General features: G+C 28.3%; 2 protein-coding genes across 2 annotated transcripts in view; one reads left to right on the top strand and one right to left on the bottom strand.

The window, feature by feature from the left end:
- The first annotated feature begins 252 nt into the window (after positions 1 to 252).
- LOC109599754 (condensin complex subunit 3-like) lies at positions 253 to 4,180 on the top strand. The gene is made up of 13 exons (XM_049962526.1): positions 253 to 430; positions 489 to 698; positions 774 to 911; positions 965 to 1,228; positions 1,282 to 1,490; positions 1,553 to 1,747; positions 1,805 to 2,126; positions 2,280 to 2,681; positions 2,743 to 2,964; positions 3,020 to 3,137; positions 3,193 to 3,404; positions 3,459 to 3,626; positions 3,686 to 4,180. Exons 1-13 carry the CDS (start codon positions 320 to 322, stop codon positions 3,800 to 3,802), a joined length of 2,688 nt encoding a protein of 895 aa, XP_049818483.1. The 5' UTR covers positions 253 to 319; the 3' UTR covers positions 3,803 to 4,180.
- Positions 4,181 to 4,796: 616 nt separating this feature from the next.
- The window catches only part of LOC109599762 (chaoptin), a 57,058-nt gene continuing 34,591 nt past the window's right edge, over positions 4,797 to 27,263 (bottom strand). Inside the window, exons 4-6 of the mRNA XM_020015789.2 lie at positions 21,939 to 22,049; positions 5,972 to 8,979; positions 4,797 to 5,387 (exon numbers count right to left, since the gene is read on the bottom strand). Of these exons, the coding sequence (XP_019871348.1) occupies positions 5,062 to 5,387; positions 5,972 to 8,979; positions 21,939 to 22,049 (3,445 nt within the window). The 3' untranslated portion in view covers positions 4,797 to 5,061. The remainder of the gene's footprint in view (positions 5,388 to 5,971; positions 8,980 to 21,938; positions 22,050 to 27,263) is intronic.

Below are 27,263 nucleotides of genomic sequence, written 5' to 3'. Positions count from 1 at the left end.
TGACAATAGTCTGATTGAGCTGACTCCGACCCTGCACATATTAATTAATCTTACTGTTTTTTGCATTTTAATGTTTTACGTGCACTGTGTGGTATATATATATATATATATATATATATATATATATATATAATTTTATTTCAAAATAATTTACACAAATTCAAATTAAGTGCTAAAGAAATTAAAACTAAATATTTTTATTAATTAATTTTAAGTTGGCAACACTGTTTTTTGAAAATGTTTATACTCCATTAGTGGTTTCCAATGTGACCCGTTTAACGACAAACACCGCACAAAAACAAACAGAGAATAAATAAAAATGAACGTCGAAAAAGTACGGGGTCAGATAATCCAGTTGCTGGACGACGCACAACGTACAAGTGCAACACACCAAAAAGGAGTTCAATCCATGAAAAAACTTCTACAACAAGTAAGTTCTCAACATCTACGATTAAACGTTTGATGTTTACTTACTTTTTTTATTTTAGAGTGGTGAAGATATATTCTTTAAAGCTTTCGAGATGCCGTTACAGGAGATTTTAAGTACAGACATGCAAAGTAATCCGAATGTTGAAAGATTGACTGAATTTGTTGCAATATTCTGTTCTGCACTGGAGTCTAAACAAATTAACCTGAATGATACAGTTGAGTCTGAGGAACATCCATTTTTGACCAAACTGTTTGATTATTTACTTATTGTAAGTAATTAAAATTCGTATTATAGTTTGTAAGTGTTGCTGGCAAACCTAGATAAAAAGATAATTTATTTTTAGGCCCAACAAAATGTGTTGGATGAAGTTAGATATAGGGCTTGTCAATTAATTAACAAATTGCTGAATCATTTAGTAGGAGTAGAAGTAAGCGTTCAATTATGTGATAAAATTGAGGAACACTTATTGGAAAGAGTGAAAGTAAAAACGTTTCTATATTGTTTACTTTAAAAAAATAATGAGCTCGTTTCTAGGATACCAAAAGTGTTATTAGAGCACAGGCAGTAATAGCATTACACCGTTTACAAGATACTTCTAATCCTGAGGACAAAATAATAGCAGAATTCGTTAAATTATTTAGTAGCGACCCATTCGCAAAAGTAAGAGAACTTTGTGTTGAAAAAGTTGCACTCAGGAAAGATACAATTGTTCACTTATTGAGTAGAACTCGCGACGTGAGCTCGAATGTTAGATTAGCTACTTTTAAACGTTTGACAAAAGTAGTAAATTCATTAAAAGTAAGTAAATTCATGTCTCAATGTATTCTCATTTAAAAATATTTTTGTTACAGATTGTAGAAAGAAGATTAATATTAAATTGTGGGTTCGTTGATACCTCTGCTCAAGTTAAGAAATATATTGAAGATACTTTATTGCCAGAATGGATAGATCATTATGATAGTATATTAAGTTTCATGAAATCAATTAGATTAGATGCAGATGAAAATGACATTGAAAAGACTACCATTCTTGTAGAAATGATATTGCCAATTTATTTTAAGTATATATTTTTTATAAGCAAGCAATTAGTAACTGAAAAATACACATTTTATTTTCTTTTAGAATGAAACCATTGTCTGAGCTGACTGAAGTACTACCTCTGAATGAAAATAAATTAATTCCAATAGATCTATTGGGTTGGGAAACTGTCAGTTACTGGCGATTTTATGTTGAATTTTTGAATCAATCTGAACAGTATGAAAATGAACTAAATCGTGTTATACCTGAATTGGTTCATTTTTGTAGATATATTGAACTGTAAGTGAACTGTGTAGTATTATATTCTTAGATAACACTAAAGCAATAATTTTTAAGGTTTATAGAAAGCTGTCCCACTAATGTAACAAGGCATCAATTCCTTAAACAGCAATTTATTCTAAAGCAGCTGTTTATTATAACTAAAACTTATGATGTGGCTGACCCCTCTGGAAGACAATCTCTAAACAGATTAATAATTAAAACACTGGAAAAATATGTTTTAATGAAGGATGTTGTACAAGAAATCATAAATAGTTTGGAATTAATAATACCGAATGGAGCAAAGAGGTCCCTTGTAGTTAGTGAAATCATATCTGAAATTATGTATCCAATGAATGAGGAGGAGTCTCAACGTCTTGAGAATGAGCGGCATTTTGAGGTATAATTTTTAATTTAATTATATCTGTTATACATGAATAATAATGTAATTACTAATATTAATGAACGATAATTGAATGAAACCCCTCAGACTCAAAATAGTAACATTTTTATAATACAATGTTTTATTATTAGTATTATTATTATTTTATAGATATCAAAAATAAAGGTACGATTGAACAGCTTGTCAGGTGAACAAGAACAAGCCATAATAAACGAAAACTTCACCGAAGCTGCCCAATTAAAAGAACAAATAGCTGCTTTACAAAACCAATTGAAAGATCTGTTACAAGAGAAAGAGATAGAGCAAAAAATTGTCAAAAGAACGGACGTTCCAACAATTATAAAATATTTGGACATAGCCTGTAGTCTTCTACAGTCTCCGCAAATAAGAGAAATGAATGGCACAATTTTGAGCCTTCAAAATAACGTTATTTTGGAGTCATTGATACACGAGAATGAGACTGTAAGGGCCAAAGCTTTGAGGTGTTACGCGTTATGTTGCATTATTGATAAGAACAGTGCGAAAAATGGTATTCACATATTCTCTACGCCAGTAAGGATAACAAATGTACGGCAATTTAATACAGAATTTGATTTAAAATTTAAATTTTTAGATATTTGCCTATGAAAGAGGTGAAGAATGTGACACACAAACTCTTGAAGTTTGTATAGCTGCAGTTATTGACCTAATCAGGATATATGGATCACAATTAATGGCAGAACCTGCAGAAAATCAATTATCAGAGAGTACTGATGAGGAACATGAACGAATATTTACAGGAGGGACGTCATTGACTGATTTAATACAAGGACTTGTTGACTTAATGGATGATGAGGTGAGAAATTGTTGCCAATTTTCTAATGCACAATAGTATTGTAATATATTTTTAGAACATGGAAATTCAATTATTAGCTGTTAGAGGATTGTGCAGCTTGATTTATAGTGAACGAGTAGAATCCGCGTCGTTGTTGTCCAGATTGATTTTAAAATGGGGTAGCCCAGCTCCAGGTACTTTTTATAATGTTTGTATTTGGATAATAATAATAAATTTTTATAATTACAGATGATGATATACAAGCAGCACTATTAAGACAATTAATTGGGAAAACACTTAATGAAATTCCTTTTTTCAACAACAATTCAGATCAACTTGAGGGCGCCGTAATATTGACTGTAAAAGCACTAGTATATGCTCCTAAAGGCAGTCCTTTGGCTGACGTGAACGTTGATAAAATGATCAAATTTATGCTTGCCTTATGTGATTCTTCAAATCAGGTACAATTTCTACTAGTACTTATGTTAATTGTAATTAATTTAATAATATTTTAGGGTGAATATGTACACTACAACTTAGCTACCAAATTATGTTGTGCGCTGATTGATAAGCCCACAAGTAGATTAGTACCGACTTATACAAAGATGCTTTCTATGCTGAAAATCCCAAGTAATCCAAATAAAATACATGAATTGCTTTGTTTGTGTGATAAAGTTCGAGATGTAAGCTTAAATTAAAATTGAATAATATATAAGATTTTACTAACTATTTTCTATTTTAGGTGTTGGAAGATCGTGCATCTATTACCAATTTAGTTAAATACATAGCAATGTTATCACAGAAAGTTATGGCGGAGGTAAAGTCTGAAGACCCAACAGAATCTTCTGCAGGTCTATAATATTATGTGCAATTTGATAGCTAAAATATTGGAGTATCTACTATAATCCTAAAGAAATGCAATTTTCATATTTACTTTAGAGATGTGTTCATATAGACTTTCGGGTGTTTTTAAAACACTATTGTTTTAAAGTTAAATTTATGTTCACTATATATTTTCTATTTAATAGACAGTAGTTATACGCATTTTTTAAAGAACTATGTAGAACTGATTGTAATGATCAGGAAAGTCCTATGTAATTTTAAATTGACACAAAATTGATTTTTAAAAATGACTTTTATATGAATTTATTTATTACTAAATTATTGTATTGAATTGTTTTAATTGTACAAAAACCACAAATTCTTGAATTGAAAAATAAAATTTTGCAAAAATTTATTAATAATTTATTTTTATTAAAATTATTTTTTGTTTAATAAATTTTTTTCTTACTATGATAATGGATATCAATTAGTGTTAAATTGCAGAAATTTATTTAGTGATCTTGCTAAACACTATCTGAAATATATTTAATATCTATAAAAAAACGAATAGCATTATCCTGGAAATGATAGGAGTGAATGAAAAGGGTTATCATATTCTAAAAATACATTTCAGAAGTAACAACAAAAATTGTAGTGTTATGTAAATAACATCATATATTATTAGTTATGTTTTCAGTAGTTTAAAATTCGTCTTATTTTCATATACATTCTTTTTTGAATACTTTAAATTTTATGTAATTCCACTCATGTTAAGGAGTAACAAAGTTTTGAGCCTAAAATATGGTCCATAACACTTATAGGCCAGGCTACTTGGCATAACTCTGATAGTAGTATCATCGTATTGGGCCTGTTAGTTAATGCAATTAGTGAATCATTTGTGCCATCTATTAGATGATCGACGTTTAGAAAGGTGCCATAGTATAAAAATAGAAATGAGAATATTTTTTGGAAATACCCTCATTTTATGGATATAATACAAAAGTAAAATTATTTAAATAAAACTATTAATGTATAACAAGTTATATATTTATTTTATGACCATTACAAAACACTATTTCATTATTTAATTGGTTAGAAACAACTCATGTGCATATTTGATTGACATCTCTTGAGCAATCATTAAATAAAAAACCAAACTCCTACATCTAACGGGCATGATATGTTTAATTTATATTATTATGTACATAATTTACATATAAAATTTAACCATTATACTAGATTAAACAATAAAAAAACTAAAAAAAAACACATCTGGAAGAGTTAGTTTACATTAGTCTATATATAAACGTACCTATTAACAAAATTAACAATGAATAGCATTAAAACGAACATCACAGGTGTTTTATTTGGATTTGGCGCTCTGCTCAATGCACTGGCATGGCAACTCATGTCTTCAGGTGGTAACTTCACAATTGGAATTCTGGCACCGGTGGCACTATCTGTGCACGTAGCCTCGTTCACCATCTCGTGCATCCTAATGGCAGTCTCCACTGGGGCGTTGTGAGTTTGCAAAATTTCGCGAGTCCATCTTCTGAGCCAATGTCCCAGCCACGCCAGGTGGCAGCCACATCTAAAGGGGTTCTCAGATATGGTCAGGCCTCCTAAAAATTAATTAATTAATTTAATTTATTTCACATGAATAATTTGGCAAGACGAATTCTTCTAAACTAATTAAAATATCTCTGGTGGAAGGATGTAATCCGAATTGTTATTTTATATAAACTATAATACACACAAGCAGTTACAAAGTTTCAAGTTACTCTTTATAATATAATGAGTGCAATTTAGTTTGTACTGAATATTTAATTTTATTTTTACTATTTTTCTTTCCGGAACGTTAGGAGGAAGTCAAAGAAAACAAAACGTTAATTAAAAGTTCCATGATTTGCCTTCCGTAAAACAGACTTTTATATTTCGTTTAATTTACCTCTTGACTTTATAAAGGAAAACTCATTATAAAACGGGGGTCGTGTTGTAGACCAATTAATTGTCAATGATACATAAAAATTAATATTGCACATAATACCCATTGCCAACGTATTGCGTTGGCTATGGTAGATGTCCAATTTAGATATGGTACAATACACATCAAGCTTGTTGGGATCGATTAAACACATGTAGTGTAAATGTGAGCTAATTAATTATTTAACTTTAACGGAATACTTACGCAATTATGAATAATTACCTGATATCAATGTGGTTCCTACATTTTTCCATGTTGTGGAGTTTCCGTAAAAAATTTCAGGACTTAAATAAGTCAACAAGTTGTTTCTTAAGTCGATTGTAAGATAAGATATTTTATACATATTGGAAAACAATCCCGGTGGTAGTTCTTCGATGTTGGTGTTATGGATTTTCACCACCAGATCCGGATTCCTGTTAAATCTGGCGAATGCGTCCCTATCCACCGTTTTTAAATTCCTTCCCGTAATTTCTAAGTGCCTCAATTTCCTGTTCGTAACACACAACAGTTGCTCATCCAATTTGGTTTCCATGAAGTGTATTTTCAGTATCCTTAACTGGTCCGCATTCGAAAGTAAGTTACAGAACTGGTCGGAGAAGTGCTCAATTTTTGGCCAAGTTTGCATGTAGAGGGTCGATAATATTTTGAGCTGCGTTAGTGCCATACTTTCAAACTTATGTAAATAACGTAGACCCTGTATGTTCAACACTTGTAAGTTTTGCAGGCCGTAAAAACTATCCGAAACGATCTCCTTGATGGGATTAAACGAGACGTCCAAAGTCTTCAAATTAGGCAGATGGATCCACAAATAGGAGGGAATCGTCATCACGTCGTTGTGGCTCAGATCCAGGGTCTTGAGCTTCGACAATTCCTGCACGGAGTTCTTATTAATTGATTCGATGTGATTGTGCGATAGGTTGAGGTGCACGAGATTTGGCAGCGGAAGATGGGGGGTGGAAGTAATGCCCGAGTCCGCCAAGTTGAGATGTTTCAAACTTTGGGCGTAGTGGAACAGCTCCTTGAAATTGGCACGCAGGGGATTAGAACCTAAGTCGAGGTGTTGCAGTTGACTGAGGCTCGTGAATACGTTGTCTGGCAGGATCGTAAGTTTGTTGCTGTTTAAATCTAGCAGTTGCAAAAACGGCATGTCCGGAAACGTTGTTATGTCGATGTGTTCTATGTTGTTTGCACGCATAGATAAATGCCTTAGTGTTAAACCTACGTCTGACAGACTTACGCTGGGGACTACGGAAAATGAATTCTCACTTATATCTAACATCTCCAACAGGGTGTTTCTGAATATGTCTTTGGGGAGGTAAGTAAGTCTGTTTCCACTCAGGTTTATAATTCTTAACTTTGGCATGTTGGCGAATTGATTCGTATGTAATTGTTGCAAAATATTTTTGGATAAATCTAAGTATTGTAAATTTTGTAGGCCAAAAAAGGCCTTCCTACTAACTATCATAATATTGTTTTGTTGCAGAGACAGATACTCCAGCGAAGTTAAATGCATGAAACCGTTGTGTTCAAGGGTAGAAATAATATTAAAATCCAAATACAATTTCTTTAATAAAGCTGTGTGCTCTAAACAGATGGGGACTCGCGGCAGATTGTTGTATCTTAAGTCTAGTATTTCAACGTTTAAAACTTTAGAGTCTGAATTACACGAGGAAATCTGATTTCGGCTTAAATTTAGTTTAAGAGGATTGGAGATGTTTGTGAAATATCCGAAAGAAATTTCGGACAGTAAATTATTTTGCAAATCTAATTTGGATAATGAGGGTAAATTTGAAAAAGCCCCCGAACTTATACGACTTATAAGATTATTCGAGATGATTAATTTGTTAAGATTCTGTAGGTCACTAAAAGCATCCGTCTGGATGTGTTTTATTTTGTTTCCGGTAAGTAAAATGGTCTCTAAACTGATTAAAGATCGAAACGTGTCCGAAGGAATTCCGGTCAATTCGTTGTTCGAAAATCGGACGTCCTTTAATTTGGAGTGGCGAATCGGCTTGAAAAGATTTACAGGTATGGTCGTTAGCTTATTGGATTCCAAATTCAAATATTTCAGTTCCGTTAACGAGTCAAGTGATCCTTCCGTAATAGTGTGAAAGTTGTTGTGGTCGATGGAGAGCCACTTTAGGTTTGTTAACGGTTTGAAAATATAATAGGGCAAGTCTTCGCGATCGACGCCGAACGACATTTCCAAGCTTTCCAGACCTTCCAGTCCGACAAATGCGTCGGTATCGATGGCTCTCAAAGGGTTAAAACTCAAGCTCAGTTCTTTTAGTTCCCGCAAATCGGCGAATATCTGACTTTTCAACGTGGTAATGCGGTTGTTACCTAAGACAAGGCTTTTTATGTTAGAACCCCAGTTCGTAAAGTCACTCTGGTCGATCTCGTAGATTTCGTTAAAAGCTATATTAAAATGGGCGATCTTGGAACAATTCACCAAGGCCTGAGCGGGAACTTTTGTTAAATGGTTTCCGCTTAAACTAAGTGCTTTTAAACTTGGACAAAAATTCTCGAACGCTCTGTCCGGTATTTCGCTCAGCAAATTCGATGATAAATATAGATATTTTAACGATTTCAACTGACTAATCGCCTGCGGAACGTTTTGGAAGTTGTTGTGGTCAAAATCGAGGTACTCCAGCGACTCCTCGATCCTCGAGAAGGTGTTGACGTCCAACGTCTCCAACATGTTATACGACAAAATGATTCTTCCACATTGCAGGCCGCCAAAACTATCGGGTGTGAGCGATCTAAAGTCGTTGAAGGCCAAATTTAAGTCCCTTATGTAGACCGACCCGTTAAACGGATTCCTCGGCAGAGTTTTTAGGTAATTTTCGCCGAGATCGATTTTCTCCAGCCACAATTTCCTCGTGAACGTGTGTTCAGGTATCGTTTTTATGTGATTACCTCGTAAATACAGCCATTGCAAATGAGGCAGGGACGCAACGATCTCGAGCGGGAAGTTTTCAATCATGTTATGGGAGATGCTGGCGGTCTGGAGAGTCAGCGGCAGGGAGTGCTTATGGATTTTATATATTCTGTTTCCGTCCAGGTTGAGCCAAATGAGGGACTTGAACGTTCGCAGACCGTGAAGATTTTTTGAGATGTGTTCGGACGTCTCGGCCGGGATTTCGGTGATGTCATTCTCGCCGAGGAATAATGTGGCAACGGTGTTTTTCATGTGGGACCATTCGCCCAGTATCGATGATATTTTATTTCTGGAACAATGAAATATTCAGTTATATTCGCCTTACATTTTTATATCAAAAAGTTTACATCTAAAGTCACTGATTATATATAAAAATGTTAATCATTAATTCACAATTATCCAATAAAACCATTGTTTTAATTCTGGAAGCCTAGAAAATTGTCTAGCTTTATTATATCAAACCCTGTTTAACTGGTAATAAAGGAACCAAATATTTAATTCCTAAACGTCGGATATCGTGCTCAAAAACATTATCTTTCTGAACTTATTACTTCCACATACATTGACCCAACGTTAATTACACGAAAATTAATACATTGCAACATCCTACGAAACTTTTCCTGATTATATGCACAAACATATTCGACTGAAATTAGAATGCTGCGATAATGGTCCATGGGGAAAACACGTGAAACTAAAGACTCTAGAGGATAGTAATAACACGTTTTAGATTGCTACGTTTACTTTAAAATTATATAACCTTTTTGTTGCAGTGTCCATAACGAAACATAAATGTTTAGATTTTCTTGGTAATTGTTGAATAATTAAATTATATGCAACATACTTGTATTTAATTGACCAAACAGTTCTGGCTCCGTGGTTTTCAAAAATACTGCTTGTTTCATGTTTTATGTAATTGTTTGATATTACCATAATAAATTCATAAGATTTGTTACTGAATTTAAATTATCGAATACTAAATTACACAGCTTAATAAATTAAAAATAAATATAAATTCAAAATACTAATAGAATTCTTTAGATTCTTTAGATCCTTTTGATTCTTTAGATTCTTTAGATTCTTTAGATTCCTTAAATTCTTTAGATTCTTTAGATTCTTTAGATTCTTTAGATTCTTTAGATTCTTTAGATTCTTTAGATTCTTTAGATTCTTTAGATTCTTTAGATTCTTTGGATTATTTGGATTCTTTAGATTCTTTAGATTCTTTAGATTCTTTAGATTCTTTAGATTCTTTAGATTCTTTAGATTCTTTAGATTCTTTAGATTCTTTAGATTCTTTAGATTCTTTAGATTCTTTAGATTCTTTAGATTCTTTAGATTCTTTAGATTCTTTAGATTCTTTAGATTCTTTAGATTCTTTAGATTCTTTAGATTCTTTAGATTCTTTAGATTCTTTAGATTCTTTAGATTCTTTAGATTCTTTAGATTCTTTAGATTCTTTAGATTCTTTAGATTCTTTAGATTCTTTATATTCTTTAGATTCTTTAGATTCTTTAGATTCTTTAGATTCTTTAGATTCTTTAGATTCTTTAGATTCTTTAGATTCTTTAGATTCTTTAGATTCTTTAGATTCTTTAGATTCTTTAGATTCTTTAGATTCTTTAGATTCTTTAGATTCTTTAGATTCTTTAGATTCTTTAGATTCTTTAGATTCTTTAGATTCTTTAGATTCTTTAGATTCTTTAGATTCTTTAGATTCTTTAGATTCTTTAGATTCTTTAGATTCTTTAGATTCTTTAGATTCTTTATATTCTTTAGATTCTTTAGATTCTTTAGATTCTTTAGATTCTTTAGATTCTTTAGATTCTTTAGATTCTTTAGATTCTTTAGATTCTTTAGATTCTTTAGATTCTTTAGATTCTTTAGATTCTTTAGATTCTTTAGATTCTTTAGATTCTTTAGATTCTTTAGATTCTTTAGATTCTTTAGATTCTTTAGATTCTTTAGATTCTTTAGATTCTTTAGATTCTTTAGATTCTTTAGATTCTTTAGATTCTTTAGATTCTTTAGATTCTTTAGATTCTTTAGATTCTTTAGATTCTTTAGATTCTTTAGATTCTTTAGATTCTTTAGATTCTTTAGATTCTTTAGATTCTTTAGATTCTTTAGATTCTTTAGATTCTTTAGATTCTTTAGATTCTTTAGATTCTTTAGATTCTTTAGATTCTTTAGATTCTTTAGATTCTTTAGATTCTTTAGATTCTTTAGATTCTTTAGATTCTTTAGATTCTTTAGATTCTTTAGATTCTTTAGATTCTTTAGATTCTTTAGATTCTTTAGATTCTTTAGATTCTTTAGATTCTTTAGATTCTTTAGATTCTTTAGATTCTTTAGATTCTTTAGATTCTTTAGATTCTTTAGATTCTTTAGATTCTTTAGATTCTTTAGATTCTTTAGATTCTTTAGATTCTTTAGATTCTTTAGATTCTTTAGATTCTTTAGATTCTTTAGATTCTTTAGATTCTTTAGATTCTTTAGATTCTTTAGATTCTTTAGATTCTTTAGATTCTTTAGATTCTTTAGATTCTTTAGATCATTGCAACAAATACATTACTAGACTAAGACAACAGAACGTTTAAACCACTAATAATATAATAATAATAATAATAATAATAATAATAATAATAATAATAATAATAATAATAATAATAATAATAATAATAATAATAATATCATCAAATTCTTTGGAAATTTAATAAAACCAGTCCCCCTTTACTAAAGGAACAGCTCCACCCCCCTTGGTATACTCAAAATTAGTGAACGACAAGTTTTTGATGTAGAGCTTGTCATTCTTTTATAAGAGCATTACAAACTCCTTCAAATTTTGAAGCTGGTAATTTTTGAAGAACATCTCATACGTGTCAATCGTCTGCACAAAGTCTGATTGTAGACAATGTGCACTGTGTCAATACACTGAAATATACTGAAAATATTTTTAAATTTATTTAATTTAAGAAATTCAAAGTATCCACTTCAATAGACACATAGTGTACTTGACTGTCTTAAAAATGTTGTTAATTATTTATTTGTTATAAACAAATTAACAATTTATAATTATAAAAAAGAGAAACTAAATGTTAGCTGTATGTTCATTGAATTATTTTTATAAAAAGATACTTTTTACAAAGTAAAATATGCGGTACTTTTAATAAAACTACGTCTAATATGAAATGATATCTGGAAAAATTCAAATAAACCCGTAACAATATTTCTGAAAACCGAACATTTCATTTTACGTTTACAACCTACATTATTACAGTTTAAATATTAAAATAATTGTGCTCTAGAAGTTTTGCGTGTACCACAAAATTCACCGGAGTTTAAAAACGCCTCTTTGTTCAGAAAACGGCAAAGGAAAAAAGGTTTACTACCTAAATATTTTACGCCAATTTGGCTTTACAAATATTAACAAAAAATATTTTGTAACGTAATTTCACCTAAAATGGAACCGAGGAAAAAATATAATTTCCTCAAAAACACTGAAAATTTAGATATTTTCCATTAATTTATATTATTTATTACTATTATTTAGTCCAGTCAAATTCCTAATAATAAAATCTAAAGCATTACACTTCGTTCAAACATATTTAATCAGTTAATTGTTAATTATAAGTGGTGTTTGTGTCTGTTTAATTTCTTCATTGTTCAAAAGTAACATAGATTTTATTGTAGTTGTTCCACAGCACTCACATCACACTCCACAAATTAGTTAAATGTTAAATAGTCTTGGAGAATGAAATTCATGTTTGTGGCAACCATTTTACTACCGTAATTTAATGTACGAGATACGCTAATGTATTTTCTACGAATGACAAATGCCACCGTAACAATGAGTGCAAATATATTTGCATTCGAAATATAAATCTTCCTACACGTTCTGTCTTGTGCATGACGGACGAGTGTTGGTATTTGTGCAAATCGTCATTCCCTAATTTATAACGACATGTTTTGCTTTTTCAATTTTTGTGCGACGCATCGTAAAGATCACACGAAGCAATTACTCTTAGGAAATAATAGCTCGTGTAATGAATGGCAAAACAAATATTTGATTTTCTACGTGAACAAAAATCGGGCAAATAATTCAGTCGATTCGATAATTTCAAGTTCTAAATTGAACTGCCGGTAGTCATGCGATGTAGTTCTTTTCAGTGAACTATCTTCTTATTCAGGGTATGTGAAATAAAGTGAATACTAATGTATTTTCAGCGAAATCCATCAATTACACCGAACCAAGCCAGTTTTGCACATTAAAGTAAAATACTTCGCTGCAGTTTACTGAAAATGTATAACACTAATTTTGTTTTCTATCAGGAAACACACGTACAGGCAATTTAAATAACCGGATTTTGATAAATGCTTGTGAACCTCTGGTTAGTATTATATTATATTTCCTGAAGTTAGTATTGTACGATTTATGACGTTTCGTATCTAATTGTATGTAAGAATAAATTCATTTTAGTAGATTAATATCACTTTTGTTTTGGACTGAATTTAATCACACTCACAATTTATTTCTTGGTTATTAATAACTTCCTCGAATTCATTTTGTTGCAAATTTATATCAGAAACTATTTCTCATAGTTTCATAAATGTTTTCATTGTGCGGTTCAATCGATTATAGATTTTATTAGATTTTATGACATAAATGTTTTTTTTATAAAAATTGAAAAAACAGTTCTATTTTAGTTAATTTTTATGTCATAAGTTTAATAAAAAAAATTTATAGACTCCCGATAGAAGTGATAACTTTCAGTATTAATTAATTTCATGATGTTAAATTTATCAACATCAATCTGGTTTTCACATCTATTGACACTCCGAGCAACAATTTTACGCATGTTTATATGGTTTTTTATTATTTAAATATATTACGGGCTGTACAAGATCATGACAAAATATAAATACAATTCATTTGAAATAACAATTAATATACAATCATATTATTTATGGATAGTATTTGTATTTACTTAAATTTCAATGAACTTGATTTTTAACATTATTTTAATTGTTTGCATCATTGTCATCATTAATTTAGACTTTTTGTACTTTCAATTATTTCATTTTGTTCTAAAAAAGATACAATAGGCTTATGGTAACTAAAGTAAGAAATGAAAATGTTTGATTCAAATTTATCTAAGTATCGTGTAAAAACAACATCGATTGTCGTTTTATGTTTTGTAGTTTTTTTAGTAAAAATCTATTTATTTAAATAAAATTCTTAATTTTAAGCATTAAAATAACATTTATTTAATAAAATTTTTAGTTTTCTGTAGATAACTTATGATCTGTAAAATATATCAAAAACTTTTTCGGAGATAAATTATAGGAAATTGAATTCTCTATAATGTCGTATAAAATTTTCTCATAAAGTTGATGGTTGCGTTAGAAAATGAGAAAAATGTCAAAATTTTAAATCAATCCAACTTTAATGTTAAATAACTTTTGAAAAAATGGATATATCAAAAAACTGTAAGAGACATTTTTTGTAGAGCGTTAAATTTTCTATAAATATCTGTTTTGATCATTTTGAAATATTATCTCTAACGAGAGTTAAAAAATTTCAAAATCCAAGAGAACACCGTTCTCGTGTTATTTAAACGGGACTTCAAAAATTAAATTTGATATATTGCCTCAATTACTTCTTAAATTTTTTATGACCTATCCCCAGTAACTTTTTGTCATTAGTTTTCCGCTGTTGATAAATTAGAAAATAAATAAATAAAAACCAAAGTAATCCACATATTTAATTTGATATGATTTATTTCTACCACTCGTTGGATTCTGGAAACTAAAACCGGAACATACTACAGTTGCAGTTAAAAGTTTAGTAGTTTCCATGAATACAACGGCAGATTCAGTGTATTTAGTCGGGGTTATCCCTTTTAACATTTAAAATTTATTTTTGCCGGAGTTTCTAATGAACGTCTGAAACCTCTTAGTTCATTGGTAGGAAAGGATTTAAGAATACATCAAATGTAAACCGCAAGAGTGCAGAGCAAAGCGTACTTTTATTGATATTGCCGAAGTCTAAAACGTGAATTGTACTGGGAGAAAAGTTCCAACAAGATTTGTAGATAAAAGCAAACGAAGGCAAATTACATACCTACACCCCAAGTCAAACAAATGATTTTAACAAAGCCGTTATGAACGATTATGTTGGAGTGCTTTTGTTTTTAAAATGTTTCTATGCTGTACCTACTTTGAGAGCCAGACAGCTTTTTTTATATTAAAAGGTAGACTCCGTGTATAATTTAACGATCGAAATTACGGAGCGATTAAGTGTTATAATAATGAATACAAAATTTCAATGTGCAGCCTTTCACAAAGTAAACGCTTATCGTCATTTTCAATTAAATACAATCAGTAATGTATTGCACAATTAACTTTTTGTACAACTATAGAGAAACTCAGAAATGTGACTTTTTCATTATGTCGATTAATCTTTGTAATAATTGATCAAAGGTCAAAATATTTAACTAACGTTACAGTTTAAAAGTATTTTAATTTGACTAAATACTACACTATTGTTAAATTAACATCATAAAATACCAACTATCCATATAAATTGATATTGAATCGATGATTCAAACAGGTGAGAATCTAGTACAAAAATACAGTAATAATTAAGTTAAATATTGATCTACCTTACGGAATTTTTTAATTAAATGTTCATCAGTGGATGAGTAACGATAAATAAATGATGTGATAAAAAAATAAATTTTAGTAATATGAAATTCAACATTATTACCGATTTCAAATTTAATTGTCGTTTAATACCAACTTTACTATTGATTTTATTTCATTTAGGAATTATATGAATAATTTATATAAATAAATGCACTCTTATATTCACATTAAATAAAATAATAGCTTTGGCGATCAAGTCATAAAAAATTCAAATACCTAATAGGTTCTAGTTTCATCTAGAATTTATTATGTTTAAGTCAATTCAGTCATTTCAATATTAAGTTTAATAACAGTCATTATGAATCAAATTTTGTGAATTTTATTTGTTATTGTTTGAAATTTAAAATTCAAGTTTATATTTACTTCTGGAAACATTTTTTAAAATTGTATTTTCATTATTGGATTTGTTTTATTTGCTTTCAAATTTTGACCTGCTGTTTTAGAAATACCTTGTATAAATAATATTTTTAGTTGTGTTACATCTTTTAATAGTTAATATCAACATTTTATTTACTTACTTATTGTCTTAAGTCGAATATCTAGTTTGGGGCTGTCGATGTAATTTAACGTTCCTTTGTATTTTAGAGCAATATTCCGAGTTTAATTAATAATTAAAATATAAACATTAAACGTAAAAATTTGTTTTCGATTTTTCTTACCCTCAAACAAACGAAACATACATTTTTCCGAATGTAAATATAAAATACGTTCCGAGAAAGTTTTCAATTTTAAATGAAGGAGAAAACCAAATCCTGGTAAGAAATACTTAATGGATACTCTAAACACGACTCACTGGGAATAACCGTGGGTACTTTTATTCATAACCAGCATTTTATTTTCGGCGGTAGTGAGTTCCATGATAACAACGTAATTCTACTCTAATCCAAGAGAAAATCCTCAATAATAACGGTATTATTGATAGCCGCAACAAATAAAAGAACAAAATAAACTTTCTGAAAGTTTGTAAACCTTGGCCAATACGGTTGCGGAAAAATATAATCTGGGTAGTATGGTAAATATTTCACGAACTTATACAATTCTGTCTTTGTTTTATAGTAATGAAAGCTCTTTTGAATTGAAGTTTGCTGAATTGCGAGCATCCACTATAAATATTAAACGAGAATTCCAGTTAATAATGCATGTTTAAGCTTTAATATAAATTTTTTATGCCCTTTTCTTCATATCAGTAACACTGCAATGTGTGTTTCTTACTTAAATGTGATAAAAATATTAATTAAACTGAGAGAATAAAATAAAACTAATATCCACACTACATAATCCGATAAGAACTTACACCTACAAATTCGGAATAGACAAATTTAAAGTCGGATAATTGCCATAAAATCATTTAATTCAACTTATGTTAATTTATCTTTGAATGCCAAAGCTGAGCTTTTCATTCAATTAACTGAATTCCTTAATTTATTTCCCAGAATAATGCGACTGAAAGATGCTTTATTAAGCCCTTTAGTGCACACGATGATTGAAATAAGGTTAAATCAAGTTGTTTGTATTTTAAGCATTTTAACGTAATTAAAATGTTGCTGATATGCCTCATAATAAAATGATCTGTAGCTACTCTGAACAATGTATTAATAATGTCAGGAAGGCTTGTTTGCCTTCTCACAGTTGATTACATAATAATTCTTATTAATAAAATCGATTTTCTGTGTACGGGAAAATAATTTACGTTACTGTCTTGCTGGTTATTATTAAATTGATGCAATTTATATTTGTATTTTATCGTAAGCAATTTAGAGTGTTGCGGGATCTTGAAAAACCTTATCTGAAATGACGCTAAATGACGGTAAGTAAATATTTGCTTGTAATTTTATTTGATTAATTACCTCAATTAATATTCTTCTTTGTGCCTTATCTTCTTTGAATACATTTGCATATTTTTGTTGAGAGCGAAGTGTGAAATTTTGCCAATATTACACTTTATCAAGAAGTAATATAAAAGATCGGATAAGTGGTGAATATTACGTAAAATTGATTTTAGCATTAATTTTCAACGTTTATTGCCTTGTTCAATTTAGCGTAATAATTAAATAATCATTAATTAACACTTATTATTTAAATATATTTCGCTCAATCTAATTTTTTTAATAATATTGCAAGATTAGATTCTTTATATTCTTTAGATTCTTTAGATTCTTTAGATTCTTTAGATTCTTTAGATTCTTTAGATTCTTTAGATTCTTTAGATTCTTTAGATTCTTTAGATTCTTTAGATTCTTTAGATTCTTTAGATTCTTTAGATTCTTTAGATTCTTTAGATTCTTTAGATTCTTTAGATTCTTTAGATTCTTTAGATTCTTTAGATTCTTTAGATTCTTTAGATTCTTTAGATTCTTTAGATTCTTTAGATTCTTTAGATTCTTTGGATTCTTTGGATTCTTTGGATTCTTTGGATTCTTTGGATTCTTTGGATTCTTTGGATTCTTTGGATTCTTTGGATTCTTTGGATTCTTTGGATTCTTTGGATTCTTTAGATTCTTTAGATTCTTTAGATTCTTTAGATTCTTTAGATTCTTTAGATTCTTTAGATTCTTTAGATTCTTTAGATTCTTTAGATTCTTTAGATTCTTTAGATTCTTTAGATTCTTTAGATTCTTTAGATTCTTTAGATTCTTTAGATTCTTTAGATTCTTTAGATTCTTTAGATTCTTTAGATTCTTTAGATTCTTTAGATTCTTTAGATTCTTTAGATTCTTTAGATTCTTTAGATTCTTTAGATTCTTTAGATTCTTTAGATTCTTTAGATTCTTTAGATTCTTTAGATTCTTTAGATTCTTTAGATTCTTTAGATTCTTTAGATTCTTTAGATTCTTTAGATTCTTTAGATTCTTTAGATTCTTTAGATTCTTTAGATTCTTTAGATTCTTTAGATTCTTTAGATTCTTTAGATTCTTTAGATTCTTTAGATTCTTTAGATTCTTTAGATTCTTTAGATTCTTTAGATTCTTTAGATTCTTTAGATTCTTTAGATTCTTTAGATTCTTTAGATTCTTTAGATTCTTTAGATTCTTTAGATTCTTTAGATTCTTTAGATTCTTTAGATTCTTTAGATTCTTTAGATTCTTTAGATTCTTTAGATTCTTTAGATTCTTTAGATTCTTTAGACTCTTTAGATTCTTTAGATTCTTTAGATTCTTTAGATTCTTTAGATTCTTTAGATTCTTTAGATTCTTTAGATTCTTTAGATTCTTTAGATTCTTTAGATTCTTTAGATTCTTTAGATTCTTTAGATTCTTTAGATTCTTTAGATTCTTTAGATTCTTTAGATTCTTTAGATTCTTTAGATTCTTTAGATACTTTAGATTCTTTAGATTCTTTAGATTCTTTAGATTCTTTAGATTCTTTAGATTCTTTAGATTCTTTAGATTCTTTAGATTCTTTAGATTCTTTAGATTCTTTAGATTCTTTAGATTCTTTAGATTCTTTAGATTCTTTAGATTCTTTAGATTCTTTAGATTCTTTAGATTCTTTAGATTCTTTAGATTCTTTAGATTCTTTAGATTCTTTAGATTCTTTAGATTCTTTAGATTCTTTAGATTCTTTAGATTCTTTAGATTCTTTAGATTCTTTAGATTCTTTAGATTCTTTAAATTCTTTAGATTCTTTAGATTCTTTAGATTCTTTAGATTCTTTAGATTCTTTAGATTCTTTAGATTCTTTAGATTCTTTAGATTCTTTAGATTCTTTAGATTCTTTAGATTCTTTAGATTCTTTAGATTCTTTAGATTCTTTAGATTCTTTAGATTCTTTAGATTCTTTAGATTCTTTAGATTCTTTAGATTCTTTAGATTCTTTAGATTCTTTAGATTCTTTAGATTCTTTAGATTCTTTAGATTCTTTAGATTCTTTAGATTCTTTAGATTCTTTAGATTCTTTAGATTCTTTAGATTCTTTAGATTCTTTAGATTCTTTAGATTCTTTAGATTCTTTAGATTCTTTAGATTCTTTAGATTCTTTAGATTCTTTAGATTCTTTAGATTCTTTAGATTCTTTAGATTCTTTAGATTCTTTAGATTCTTTAGATTCTTTAGATTCTTTAGATTCTTTAGATTCTTTAGATTCTTTAGATTCTTTAGATTCTTTAGATTCTTTAGATTCTTTAGATTCTTTAGATTCTTTAAATTCTTTAGATTGTTTAGATTCTTTAGATTCTTAAACCAATATCTGTAAGGATATTGAAAGGAAAATAGTATAATATTCCTGAAAATGAAAGATTTTTATATTTAAACACGACGTAACTACTGGAAAAAGCTTCATTAATTTCATTGAGTTTACTAAACATGTTAAATTTAATAAAAATATGGTGGACAAGAATTTAAAGCATATCAGTTTATTTATGCTATAAAAATTCACAATTATTTACACTCGCTACATACACAAAATATACATACTACTGTATCATTTCTATGTGAATCAGTGTAGTGTAATACACATAAAATTGAATTTGTATTATATAAATAAATTCATAATTGTATAGTACATGAATTTATTTACTATGATTTTGCAATGTTTTTGTATAGATTATTTGTTATTATATTTTGTAATTTCAGGGACTGAAAATATTGATTGACAATTTTATTATAACTGAAACCTTTATACGACTGTTTTATAGTAACTATTTGCAGAAGATTATTATCAATGTCACACCATTACTCACAGATATACATTTTAATTTTATCTAAAACACATGCAGTACAATTATTTAATATTAATTACATTTTCAGAATAAACATTTTTAGATATATCATTTCATGTAATTTTTTCAAGAAATATAACTGTAAACATATTGAAATTATGGTTGAAATATGTGTATAAAAAGCAGTGTACGCTCATTATAGTCACAATAATAAACGATTTTAATTGGATAAAAATACGCCAGATCATCAGTCCAATCTTTTCTTTGGTAAATTTTTTATATAACATTGGTTTTTAAATTTGTCTTTATTTAAGCTTTAACAACCACATAATAAATATATTATTATTATAAAAATGTCTTAAATCAAACATTAAGAAGCTTTTTTACTTACACTTTTGTTACAGATTAATAAAAATAAAACAGTAGTAAATGTGTGGTTTTGCCCTTGTTAATTTTTTCTTATAATTGTTCAAGGAATAAAATAATCCCCCCGTTGTTTGTTTTTTTACCCACACTCTTTGCAATGTTGGTATATTAGAAAAGAAGGATGTATTTGGGGACAAACTATGTTACAGTAGTGAGGAAATATTGAAACTTAAATGTCTTACATAATTTTTCATTTATGAAATATTTTAATTCTTCTTACTTTACTTTTCATGTGATAATGCAACATTTAAACAGAGGTTAGAAATTAACTTGACTGGAAAACCTTAAGCTGACAATGAGATCAAAGATGAAGAAAAAACTTCAGTTCTTTGATTTAATTATCAGTAAAGATTGTCTCAAACTGTGTCCAAGGAAGTCTACATGGTCAAACACGAGCCAAGGATATGCAAGGAGTTAGACTTTCTATACTGTGAAAGTTGTACTTTTTTGTATTTACTTATTAGTTTTATTAAAATAATTAATCTACTTTAGGTACTAGTTCCCAGGTTCATCTTAACACGTGCTGATATTTTATTTCAAAATGTGAGGCCATCAAAAATTAGTAGTTTCTTGAGTAGTTGCTCTGTGATTGTTGCATATTAGAAATATTTATACAACTCCCAAAATAAAACCCAAAACATATTTCGTCGCCCTATTTAAAGTAGCAGTAAAAGCAGACGTAACAGTTGTGCTACTACAACAGTTGTTATAAAACAGGAGGTTCAAGTAAACAGAAGTGGAAGTTTAATTGTAATTCAGATATTTGATGTGTTTATTTTCGTTCATACCGGATACAAAGTTACAAATCAAACCGGCACCCTTTATAATCTTATTCTATTTTCACAACCTAAGCTTCTTACGATGGTATGATAGGAAGATTAAAATAAAGCTTGCATTGAATGAGGGGTTGACCCAAATATTTATTTATGAAATAATCGTTTAAAAACATTCAAATACGTGTCCTCACCCTTTGTTCAAGAATAATAGAGTATTAACAGTAAACAGGTCTTATTTACGCAAAAACTTTTAAGGGGGAAACTTCCTTCTGCTATTGTCTCCTAAAAAGAAATTTTTGCAGGAAGTAATTTCATTTAATTTTTGCTCCAAGAGTAAGAAATTGAGAAAAATTTATTAGGCTTCGGTGTTATTCACAATTTGTAAGCCACTGCCATGAAAATATTAGTAGACACCATAAAAAGCGATTGTGTGGATGTGTTTACTGTCTGAATCATACCGCAACGAATTATTATATCTCGACGATAAAACAAGAAATCGAAAAAGTAAGTTAACACGATTGGATCCGGTCTCAATAAACTCGACTGGAGCAACAGTGTATCAAAGCTGGTTAGACATAGTGGCAAAATGGTAATAAAAGTGATTTTCGCATGTACGTCCGCAGTATCAGGAACGTAGTAAGATCATGTCGCTATATTATGGGAGTTCAGTGTGCTACGTACCCGTGCAAATTAATCCACTGCAAGCTCCTCAGCTCTTTGAGAGCGACGAAAGGAACGCTGTCTAGTTGATTATAGCTCAGATCCAGCGAGGTGAGGCTTTTCCACAGCGAACTGGAACAGACATATTACCATGTATAATCACCTAATATGCAGTCGAGGTGCGAGGCGCCAACAAAAAATGTACATTAGTTCACTTCTTTCAGAGAGTAAAAGAATTTTTCATTTCTTTATCTTGTATAATAAACCGCATAACATGCATATTTCATTCGAAAAACCCTCCGTTTCTTTCAATGGCGTCAATGGTTTATCTTATTATAATGATGATAAATATAACAAAATTAACGAAATAACATTTTTATTTGATTTATTTTTACGTCCAATTTTTTTATAAAGTAAATTTAAAAAAAATAAGTGTAAACGTAATTGAATATAATTTCCATCATATTAGGCTTTTATGATGTTTTCAAAATATGATTTTCAGACATAGTAAGTTTCCGAAATGCAATTTAGATATTTTGTAACAAACTGGAGAATTTAATACAAAAGTTGGAGGCGCGATGTGAATAATACGACGGGATACCTAACTCAAATTTAACGAAAGCATTTTTCTGCATTAAAATCTTATCTTAACATTATTAGATCAGCTTGCGCCAGACGAAATTACACATTTTTTATGTTAAAATAGAGATTAATTTTGGGAAGGACGTCATTCGTCACACTTTAAAATTAGACAATAAAAAAATTAACAGGAATTAAAAAATATATATGATTAACAAATGAATAAAAATTAATTTGATAATAAAAATTATTTAATTAGATAAATTTATTAGATAGAATATTTTCTTATTGAAGTTATATAGTTGTGTATATTGTTTATAATTATGTCAAAGTACTGAGCAGCCAAATATTGGCCATATTTCATAAACTACTAACTAAGACTTAGTAAGGGGACCTGTCACCACTTCATTAGAAATGAGTATTTATATTAGCTGATGAAATCAACTACAAATTTTTTGTAAAACGTAGAAGAAAAAAATCATCTTTCGATATTTTTTGAAGCAACGAGGTGTTGTTATTTGTTTGTCTATTAATTTAAAAGATACTGTAAAACATTTTTAATTCAAATTATAGCAAATATTTCAAACAGTCAATCACCTTGATCACCTGGTACATACTTTCTATTTTCCTTTTAATTTGTTAAAATATTCTTATATAAAAATTTTGCATTCAACAAAATATAATTTTAATTTATATGGTTTTAGCTTGATAATTTAATATAAGGGTCTCCAAAATGTTAGTATGTTATAAATTTATGGTACAACCAAATTAGTATTTACATTAGCTGATGTAATTAACTACAAATTTTTTGTAAAACGTAGAAGAAAAAATTTTTCTCTCAACATTCTCTGAAGCAATGAGGTGTTGTCATCTGTTTCTCTTTAATTTAAAACATACTATAAAACGTTTTTAATACAAATTATAGCAAATATTTCGAAGATAAATATTCAAACATTTTATATTTTGCTCACCTGGTACATACTTTTTATTTTCCTTTTAATTTACTAAAATATTCTTATATAAAAATTTTGCATTCAACAAAATATAATTTTAATTTATAAGGTTTTAGCTAGATAATTTAATATATGGGTCTCTAAAATGTTAGTATGTTATAAATTTATGGTACAATTAAATTAGTATTTACATTAGCTGATGTAATTAACTACAAATTTTTTGTAAAACGTAGAAGAAAAAATTCTTCTCTCAACATTTTTTGAAGCAACGAGGAGTTGTCATGTTTCTCTTTAATTTAAAAGATACTGCAAAACGTTTTTTAATACAAATTGTAGCAAATATTTGGAAGATAAATATTCAAACTTTCTACCATCTTAATCACCTGGTATATATTATATATTTTCCTTTTAATATGTTAAAATATTCTTATATAAAATTTTTTCGTTCAACACAAAATATAATTTTAATTTATAAGGTTTTAGCTAGATATTTTAATATAAGGTTATAATAAATAATATATAATGTAAGTTAGAATTTTAGTACGTAATTTATAACAGTATTTTATAATGAAATTTCTACCTGACTCTTAAACTTAATACCATTTTATAGTTTCCCTATCGAAAGCTTTGATCTAAGTAAATCATAAATTAAAATCCTTTTTAAAATTTAATATTAAGTGCATAGAGCTAATAATATTTTTATGTCAAAAATATTCATATTAGTGTACATGTAATTTTTTATTTTTTAACAAAATTTTATACATTTTTAATTAACTACAAATTTTAATTAAACTTGAAATGGCACATTTCTATGATAAATGAGAAAAATGTGAAATATTATATGTGTGTGGCAACAAAGTAATTTAAAGTTAGTTATAAAAGTTAAACCTCAACATGGTATCGAGTTTCATAAATCCTCTTGGCGAATGCGTTAAAAATCTGCCATAACTACTCGGATTTTCTGAATCCAAAAAAGTAAATTTATTTTTTCAAGTTATAATTGTGTTGTATTTCATATTTGTTACATGGAAACGTACAACATGTTCAAATTGTATACAATATTTAGTATATTTTACAATATTTTTTCTCTTAAAAAAATATACAATAAAAAAGTATAAAAAAATTTAAACAAGTCAGCCATATATTAAAAGCTTTCACCATTAATGTTAAATGTACTGCAAATATTTAATTTTCCTAATGAATTTTAATTATCGCACTGAGATTATAAATTCAAAATTATTACGACAAAAAATAGGATATTAATAATTCTTGATTTGTATTATTATTTGTAAGTTATTACTCGAAAATATTATAATTTAAATATTTCATATCAAATGCTTAAAAGGATTTTAGGTATTGTATTTCTCCAACCTTATCTCAATTTTAATTACTGTTCCTTTCTCAATTGAATTTACAGGGAGTTATTAATATTTGTTAATGTTATATTCATAGCGCCATGAAAAGGGAAATAGATTCACACGAAATTGTTCACTGTAGCATTTACCTCGCAAGAAATGTTGTACTAGTAAATTATAGATATTTATCAAATTATACAATGGTTTGTTGAACATTTCAAATATAATAATTAATGTAAATGTTAATGTAATAAATCACATTTTATCGATTCATTTCGTATTAAAATTTCTTGTATTATTAGATTTTTAAATGATAATAATAATTTCAAATTTCTTTACATCATATTTTTATTAATCTAGAAAAGTTTTAATTACAAAAACTATAAAATTGTTGATAAAATAAAGCGAAAGTGATTTTTGAAATTTGTTTGTTTTTGAGATCAAATTGTAGTTCAATTGCATTTAAAAAAAGTCATTTATTACTGTAATCAATACTGAAAACCGCAACACGAAAAATCAAAATTCAATTTCTGCATTGTTTAATAAAAACGAATATAAAACATTTTTACACAGATAATAACAATCAAACCTTGGTTATTTCAAATTATAAATGTAAAATTGTGGTAAGCCACATTTCATTGAACATTAGCTGAGTGCTGAAAATACTAAAATTTATAAAATGAAAATTACAGACGGGGACATTATTTCAATTTATGATTGCACTTCTATAAACAGCAAATCGTTCAGTGCTCTCATGGTGTTTATTTCAATTTTAAATGGATATTTAGTTTATTATTCTTTTATAAATATGGAACTCTCAACTTATTTAAAATAGTTATGAACAGTAAATATAAGAAGGTTTTTATTTAGTATTAAAATAGTCATTAACAGAAGAAGAATTATTAGTTAGAATTAGTGCAATTAATATCCACGAATCAATTACACATTAAAAATCAATTTTTAACTTCTAAATTTTATGATAAAAGTACAATACCTAATTTTTTATCTCTATAAAATGTGGAAGTTTTACTAATTGTTGAATATCGCTGAAGCAAATACTGCATTCTTTCAGAAACAGATCCGATCCAGTTTTGTAATTATTAAAAATATTATTTTTCCTTTAAAGCGAGCCAATTTGATATGCCTTGCATCAAAATGTAAAATTAAGTAGCCTTGACGTGGAATAGAAACTTTAATAAACTCTAATTAGTAATTAAGTAGCTGAAGATGCAATTCAGCAACACACTGAAAATGTGGATGGGTGGGTCACAAATGTCTGCAGTGTTCTTTCAATTATTCAGTGCGATAGTTTAGGGAGTTGACTGGAAGAATTGTTGCGCACATTGTTGAGTGAAACAGATTTATTTTAGTAAATAGAATGGAATTGGTTTTCTATTCTTTATTGGATGGTATCTTATTTGACTTTTTCCCAGTGCAGATGTACAGTTGCAAATTTGGGATGGGGCAATTTTGTTCGAACGGTTCCAGTTAAATTACTTATTGTCCAGATGTATTTTACTTTGACGGAATGGGACGAGAAACGATTTCAATTTAAATATATGTTATCTATTTGTTGTATGTCACTGTGGCAGGTTCAAACGCAACAATCAAACAAAGATTAATAATACCCATTCAAATTGTTGTTTACACCATTCCACTGGTCGGTTTAACATAATGTCAGTAATTTATCTAATGTCCCTACTAAGTTTATTTGAATACAAAATTTAATTAGTGGCATTATTTGGGGTAAATCTTGAACAAAAATTGTTTTCACTTAAATGTAAATATGATTTGAAATTTTATTGTTTTTAGTAGTAAAGTTTGCCATGACAACTGAATAATCCTGCATAAATCAGTTTAGCGTAAAAGGGACAGACAAAGCATTATTCTCCACATGACCTCTATTTGTTTAGTGTTCAGCTTAAATTTACAAATGACCTTTGTACTGTGGGATTTTTAAACCCTTTGTAAAACCCTTATGAATAAAGTGAATACGAAACTAAATTATTTTTGGAAAAATACATTGCCAGGTTCTTGTTATTTATTAGCTTTCGTAATAATTTATTCTACCTTAAAATATAATTATTTCATATAAAAGTAATGTATGTAATATTTTTTTTATTGGTAATATTATTTGAATATTTTGTCTTCAGTATTTTAAACTTGTTTTACTTTTTATATATTTAGTAGACATAAAAATAAAGAACAATTTTTATTTGAACACATTTTATTTGATTTATTCTTAGTCTATTTGTTTTTTAGTTCCATAATGTGTTTCAAAAAAGACTTTCCTCAGAAGATTTTGCCTTTATAAGTCCAATTTTGGAATTGGGAATTTGAGCAGCTCATCTCTTGTTTTTGGAGGTGGTTCTGTAACAATATGGGGTGGAATTGTTCATATTAATGATTTAATTTTTGTCGACGACAATGTCCGATCTCACTGAGTTAGACTTATAAAT

The sequence above is a fragment of the Aethina tumida genome, chromosome 2 (genome assembly GCF_024364675.1).
Source record: "Aethina tumida isolate Nest 87 chromosome 2, icAetTumi1.1, whole genome shotgun sequence".
Taxonomy (NCBI): Eukaryota; Metazoa; Arthropoda; class Insecta; order Coleoptera; family Nitidulidae; genus Aethina; species Aethina tumida.
Note: the sequence above shows the minus strand (reverse complement) of the source record. Positions and strands in the feature narration are given on the sequence as shown.